The 7,262-nt window shown below is 32.8% G+C and overlaps 1 protein-coding gene across 2 annotated transcripts; it reads right to left on the bottom strand.

Moving 5' to 3' along the window:
- Positions 1 to 4,733: 4,733 nt before the first annotated feature.
- On the bottom strand, positions 4,734 to 6,600 carry LOC105107231 (uncharacterized). Of its 2 annotated transcripts, none has more exons than XM_011001082.1 (2): positions 6,036 to 6,600; positions 4,734 to 5,271 (listed from the first exon to the last, which is right to left on the bottom strand). In XM_011001082.1, the coding sequence occupies exons 1-2, from the start codon at positions 6,322 to 6,324 to the stop codon at positions 4,952 to 4,954; spliced, it is 609 nt and encodes a 202-aa protein (XP_010999384.1). In that variant the 5' UTR covers positions 6,325 to 6,600; the 3' UTR covers positions 4,734 to 4,951. The 2 variants fall into 2 exon arrangements, with proteins under 2 accessions (XP_010999384.1, XP_010999385.1); XM_011001083.1 differs by having other exon boundaries at positions 4,734 to 5,262; positions 6,036 to 6,590.
- Between the last annotated feature and the right edge of the window lie 662 nt (positions 6,601 to 7,262).

The raw sequence follows: 7,262 nt of genomic DNA, 5'->3' as shown, positions 1-7,262 counted from the left end.
AAAGACACAAACTTCCCATATTCAGTTCAAAAAGCTTGAGAGGAGTTCTTCAAGTTTTCCATATGTGTATAAGATTTTTGAAACTCCTTCCTAGTTCTCCTTAACTCCTCTCTCAAAGTCTCTCTCACCCCTTTTAGCTCAGCCACTTTTTTTTTCAAATCAAGCATCCCTCTCTTTAAGAAGTCAATATAATTAAATTATAAGTCTTTGCCATTATTTGCTTGGTTGACTCCAAGACATGGGTCTAAGCTCTCATCTGCCCCCTGTAACTTGAAGTAAGTAGTTTTAAGAGAGTTTATCTCAATATCTTAAGAAAAGTTTTCTTCTTCAAGTCTATGTACTTCAAACTTGTCAGCACAATAATGTCTAATGGCCTTCTCTTTTACCCTTATATCCTTAACCCATCTACTTTTTGAGTGGGAACACATCATAAAGGTCTAAACAACCAAAGAGATAATATAAGTTATGTTTAAAAATAGCATAATAAAATAGATAAAGAAAAATATTTAGTTTGTTATTTTACCTAAAAAGCTATATGTCTAATAATGGCCAAGTAACGCTAGAGGTTTGGGTCAATCGATTATTCCATATCAGAAGGAAATGTGATGAGTTTATCCAATGTTTTTATCACATCCAACCCACCAAGTCTCATTGTGGACTTCCCTTGAAGAATGGTTTCCATTATCTCTCTTCCTTCCTCACTTACAATGAAAAAAAAAAATAAAGACGTGGTTTAACTTGAGATTAGAGAAGATATCCTCCTCTTGGAAAGATGTAGGATCTTGGTTGGAGGATCCAGGAAATAAGTAAATTAGGCTCAAAAGAGCATGAACGTTATATGGAGAAGGGATAATCTTCATATTTGAATCTGAAATGATGGAAACTCTTCTTCTCTTCTATTAGGAGACAACCTCTAGAATGACTAAGGTTAATGTTGACACCTCAAGGCCCTTTAGTTGGGGAGAGTGAGACCTTTATGTCATAGTTTTGAAACTCGGTTTGGTGAATCGACCCTGGATCCAAGGATTTGACCGAAAAACTTAGTTGACCCGGGTAAATCCAGATGAGACCCGACTATTTTTTATTATTATATATATATATAATGTTACTGTTTCATTGAAGAGTCAAAGATAGAAAACCTAATCTATGTACTTACTCCAATGAAGCAATTATAAAACCTACTCTTAACATTTAATCTTAAGCTAACCTGTAACCAAACATTTGAAGAACCCCATTTTTTCAGGTAAATTATTTATATTTTGTTTTTATTGGTTGATTCTTTCATATTGGTTATTTCTTTTCTAAACTATTCTTCTTTCTCATATCCCTGTTCTTTATTAATTGTTTAAGTGAACTAGTAACCAGACATTTAAAGAACCTCTTGTTGTTAACAGAAACATTCAGGTAAACTATATATCTTTTCTATTTTTATTGCTTGATTTATCCAAGTAAAACAGCATGCTGGTTATTAAATTACCAAGGTTGGTAATTTTTGCATATTATTTAATTAAGTATTTTCATCTAGGAAGTCATGATTTCTAAATTAGTTTTTTATTTGCATCTCCGTAATTTTGGACAAACTAGTCTTTTATGTGTTTTTTTTCTAGTTTTAAAATATTCATAGAGCATGATGGCAACAAACTTAGAAACAAAATTACCTTTGTTTGCAATGGAGTCAAAGGGTGTTGTTTCCATGATGGCATGAAAGATTTTCTTGTGTATATGTGTATATCATGAATGAGAAATTTTTAAATTATAATATTTAAATTTTTGCCTATACTATTCTTTTAGTATTAGTGTAGGATAGAAATTAATTTGATTGAAAGGAAGAAGACATACATATAAATATATCATCCAATTCTCTCTCTCTTTTTTTGTTGATCTAGGTCAACCCATTTCACTCGTGACCTAATCATTATACCGAGTCAACCACCAAGTCGAGTTTAAAAAATATGTTCTCTATTGCCTTTTGACACATCTCATCAATAAAAAAGCCAATTACAAGGATGTCTTTAAAAACATCCTTGGTTTAGATTGTGACAATCTCCTTAATATTCATTTGAATAGAAAACCTAAATCTTCATCTTCGCATCAATGGTTGACTATCTTCAGAAGAAGAGTCGCCACTAGGAGAGGGCATAGAAGGGGTAAGCCCACTAAATTGGAATCTAACAGTCCTAGGTAAAGACCTTGTATAAGGAATCAATCAGGAAATAAAATGTATTAAAAAAAAAACATAAGAAAACATGATTACCCAAAACACCATATATCTCTTTAGTCATACAACCGATGTCATATTCAGTATGAGATTATTCAACCTGGTGCACATTCTCTCCTCCTCCGGGCTCAAGAAAAGCTTATCATTCACACCTGCTGAGAGTGTTCTTTAATAATAGATATAGCCTTATATTAGACTATATCCATCCTAAGGTTTGGCTAGGTCATCATACCTCACTATCACCCATTGCTCCCTTTATTTTTTTAACGAGAGGACTTCTCGTTTATAGTGTTCTTTATTTGCCCATTTCATCTATTAATGAAAGTAAAAAATAACCAAGGGATTAAAAGTCTTTATTCAGTGCTATTGATCAAGATATAACATTACCTAAATAACCTAACCATAGGCTCCTCGATCAAAATCCTTAATACCTTTAGAAATGAGGATAGAATGGTCCATCCATTAGAATAAATCTAAGCAAGACAGAGGTCGTAATACCTCAAAGCATTATTTACAAATCCATGTAAAGAAAATGAGTATTCAAACTCATATAGATATACGGGGGGCAATAATGATAATATTACCTCCCATCATATTTTTTAGTGGCTGGAGAAATACCATCACCAGCTTCAAAGACTACCATTATATACTTTATTGGCTTATTAACATTAGTCAGGGTTATTTGATCTGAGGTCACTAAAGTTCATATGTCATCCATTAAAGTCCTAGGTAAAATCAGTTGTCCCCTCAGGTTTGAAACTTTCTAGGGAATGACCTCATCCCTTCTTCCCGTAAAAAATGGTTAAGCATCATCCCTTTCAAATCTAGGGTTAATCCTTATAGCTAGAGATTTTCGACAAGTGATTTTAGTTTCAGGTATAAAAATAAAATCACCTTCAAGAGATATATTTTGCTTCCCTTTTCTAGAAGTCATATTGTTAGAGCGAAGAAAAGGTTGAAAGATTTTTTATGAAAGTACAAGGAAAAAAGATTTGGTTTACCTGGTCAAAGAAGTCCTATAAGCTATTAAATGGCTTTTTTATTGTGAAAAAATAGAAATTCCTAAGTTAGGGAATACTGAAAAAAAAATGTTTAGCAAAAGTAAAAGAAAGAAGGGAAAGATAAAAATGAGAAACAAATGTCACCTCATTGTAATCTTAAGAATGCTAAAAGCCTGTAACATTTATTATGAATTGTCGAGTGCTCTTCCCAAAAAAAAATGCTTCTTTTTCCTTAAAAAATCTATTTAGATCACCAATGTTTAAATACTTTTTTTCCAAATGAAGATAAGACATATATTAACCAATCGTCTCCCTATAAATTTCTTAAACATTTAATGCAAGATTACACATTAAAAGCTTAAAGGCAATTGATGAGTCAATATTTTTTTATTATAGATTTTTTAAAAAAAATCATCTTAAAAAAAAAGGTACTGCAAACACATAAAACTCATAGAATTTAAACTTGGTAGTTAGTCAAGTCCAAGATAATGTAAGTCTGGCAAACATGCCAAACTCAAAGAACTTGAACTTGAACTTAGCAGCCAGTCAAGTTCAAGATAGTGTGAGTCTAGCATACCAAACTCAAAAAAACTTAGATTTAACTGCTAGTCAAACCCAAGGTAGTAACGGTTTAGCAAACATGTCAAATCCAAAACACTTAAGCGTGACAATCAGTCAAACCCAAAATAACATGATTCTAGTAAGTATGATATGCTCGAAGCATTTAGATTCAACTATTACGAAGTTCTAAGGCTATATGTTTGATCATAGACAATCCTCTAAAATAAAAGTATTGCAAGCATGACAAATTGCTCTCCTTTTTTATATGAAATAATCATTCATATTAATGTAATGATATCTCTATACTCATATATGTATACAAGATCTATTAAGAGACGTATCATATTTACTATCTCATTAATGATATATAAGAAATATTTATCTTTCATTAATATCACTAAAAGTAGAGAAAAGAAATATTTATCTTCTATTAATATCATAAAAAAAAAAGAAGATTTCTAGTCTTTTCATTATCTTAAAACAATATGGTTCAAGGGTATAATACCATTTAAACCATCCAAGTAAGAGTTTAATATTTTTTATCTTTTAAGATAAACTCATAAATTTTAAAACATTAATTAACATAAAATTTAAATTTTAAAACATTAATTAACATAAAATTTAAAAACAAATATTTTTGTTTATTGAATTTAAAGCTCTTGTAAGCCATTTATATCTTTTTATAAATATATCAACTTTATCATCAGGTGATTTTTAAGTTTTTTCAATTAAGACTATAACTATATGTGCAGGTATTCAAACTTTCATTATAACCTTGGAATTTCTGAATTTTTTAGTTTGAAGAGAAAAAATCAAAAAATTAAAAAATATTAATTATCTTATTATTTATATATTTTTTATTATTTATATATTAATTAACTTATTATTAAGATATTGACTAACCACTGTCTTTAACATTAAATAATTTATTATTTATTTATTTATTTATGTACACATTATCAATACTGTTTATAAATATGGGAAAAAAAGGGAGAAATAAAAAATAAAGAACCCACGAATCTCAAAGCCAAGCAGCTTTTAAGAGTTATAGGATATTTTGACTCTACCATCTCAATAATATAGAGCTTGACAGTCCGGAATGAAGCTCAAGCCACAAAGAGGAATGGTGCGGTGGAAAAGGCAGGTGTTCCTTTCTGTAGAATTCTCTTTCTTATTTGGTGCTCCTCTTTGTCAGAGTCCTTATCCAGCTCTTCCTCACCTTGACTCCCTCCACCATGGTGGACCTCTTCCATCTGATTAGTTTGAACATATGACCAATCCCCCTTCGCCACCTCAGTGAGGAACGCGGTTTTGCCTGCTCCATCATACTGACGTTCTCCTTAATATCTTTGCCTTGTTTGGCTTCCATGTTGAGATTTTGATTCCATGACCTGCTAGAAGGATCGATGAAGACCTTAGAAACTGTGCCCTTTTCCCATGAGGCAGCACCATTTTCTTCAAACTTGATTGATATAAAGGAGTCTACAAAGGCTTATTAAATTAAATTGAGATAATGAGTTACAAAGAGAAAAGGAATCAAAAGACATGGAAAAAAGTAACGTAGTTTGTATACTTCCAACTTGGAAGCACAGATGCATGTTGCGTTTCAATTGCATCAGTAATTTTTAAATACAAATAAGCGCAGACTCATGCAGAGTATTAACCATATAAAACATGATCTGCAAGAAAAGACATCCCCTAAGGGGTCCGTCGCTAGGTTTTGTTTGCATGACCTATCTGTGTGTTGAATATTAGCATGAGATAATTAATCAAAAGTAACTGCAGCTGTTTGATTGTGCACTGATGAAATTATCTATCCATATGATTAGCGCTATCTGTCATCATATCGAAATTCATCTTTTCATGAACACTTTTCCTACAATAATGCTGCGGGCTCGTGTTTTTCCTCAGTAACGTGGGCTATGTAGGTTCATGAATTACAAGTTTTTTCCTTTCATTTTTTTACGAGCTTGATTTACAGTAGCAAAACAATTAGAAATAATGAAACACAATGATACTAATAATTAAAAAGTTTCTAAATCTCATCTGTTAAGGAAGTGCGGACTGATCAAGATGGTATATGTACTCTGACTGTCTATACTTTTGTCACTACACCAACAATTTTGCATAGACAGACTACCCTCGTGCTGGAAGGAGTTCAAGAACAGCAAAGAACTGGGACTCTTGCAATAATAAGAGCACTGACAATCAAAGTGCCGAACAACAGCAGAAAACATTTGCAGCAAAAATTATACCTTCTTGACTGGTGGGTTCAGCATCGTGATCAGAGTTACTAGACTTCCAGTTCCGAAACTCAAGCCGATTTAGCAAAGAACCAAGAGCGAAAATCTTTGGAAGGTTGATGGGTGGCTTTTTGTGTGTTGTGCCTTCATTTCTATGAGCTGCTCGAGCAGAAGAAAGGTTGCCTTGCTTCGCAGCCAATATGAGGAGCCTCTCACTCAAGCATAGTGGACAAACCCCAACAACAACCTCTTTGGGATGGAAATAACAGTATGAATTGTCTTCTGATCTATAGGCATTCATGGTATGGTGATAGAGAGGATTTAGTGGAAGAGAGAGCAGGGGAGCAAAATACTGTGGAGTTATTGGGGAGAGAGAAATTGAAGTTAGAATGTGTGTCTGTTTGCTTGTATAAACTATATATGTATGGTGGGATGAGATTTAAATTAATTAATTGAGGGATTAATTACATTATAATAAAGAATTCATTGACAAGAAAGATCATACTACTGAAGATGGCACCCTAATATATGTTAGAATCAGTCAAGATTGAAGAAAATAAGAGAAGGGCAGTGGTCTGTAGGTATTTCAGAGACATTCTTGTAATCCGGGTAAATTTTTTTTGTTCATGGTTAAATTTTTTCAATGGTGAGGCAATTGGGAATAAAATTCATTTCCCTTTTGAGAGAAACCAAGAAATGCCAAAGAATTGGGTTTTTCTTGGAACTTTCATGGAACTCGCTCTGCTTGGCTTGCTTCTTTTCACTTTTTTCTAACTTTTTATCCAAAGCATGTGGTTAAAAGCCAAAAAAGGGGGGGGAAGGGGATTTTTCCCGAAAGAAAATGTCTAGTGCTGAGGTAATTAATTAGTAATTAATCAATAATCTAGGGGCCTTAGCTTTTGACTATGGTGGCTAGCAATCTTACTCAGTAGGACAAGGTTCTGTTCACCGGGAAGACATTGTATGGTGGAATGGGTCTCTGGAATAACGGGGAAGTCAAGATTTGCAACTCCCATTTAATTTTGGAACCACTAAATACCAGTACAGGTAGGGCACTGGAGTGGCGGTAAGGTGCTATGATTCTACTGGTTTACAGGAACTTGTCCACTCTATAGCTTTTCTTCTTGCTTGCTTTCTTTCTTTTTGTTTTCCCCACTTGTCACGTCAACTATATATATAATATTCGAATCAGCTTTCATTTATCTTAATTAATCTGGTGAGTAGTAAAAATAATAACCA

This window comes from Populus euphratica, unplaced genomic scaffold, assembly GCF_000495115.2.
Source record: "Populus euphratica unplaced genomic scaffold, PopEup_1.0 scaffold152.1, whole genome shotgun sequence".
Taxonomy (NCBI): domain Eukaryota; kingdom Viridiplantae; phylum Streptophyta; class Magnoliopsida; order Malpighiales; family Salicaceae; genus Populus; species Populus euphratica.
The sequence above is the reverse complement of the archived record's forward strand: the minus strand, read 5'-3'. Positions and strand labels throughout refer to the sequence as shown.

What these genes read in the sequence shown, in the direction of transcription:
- LOC105107231 (XM_011001082.1), bottom strand. Translation starts at nt 6,324, where the DNA reads ATGAATGCCTATAGATCAGAAGACAATTCATACTGTTATTTCCATCCC. An exon ending in TGAACCCACCAGTCAAGAAG is followed by an intron (nt 5,272 to 6,035) that starts GTATAATTTTTG and finishes TAATTTAATAAG; the next exon opens with CCTTTGTAGACTCCTTTATA.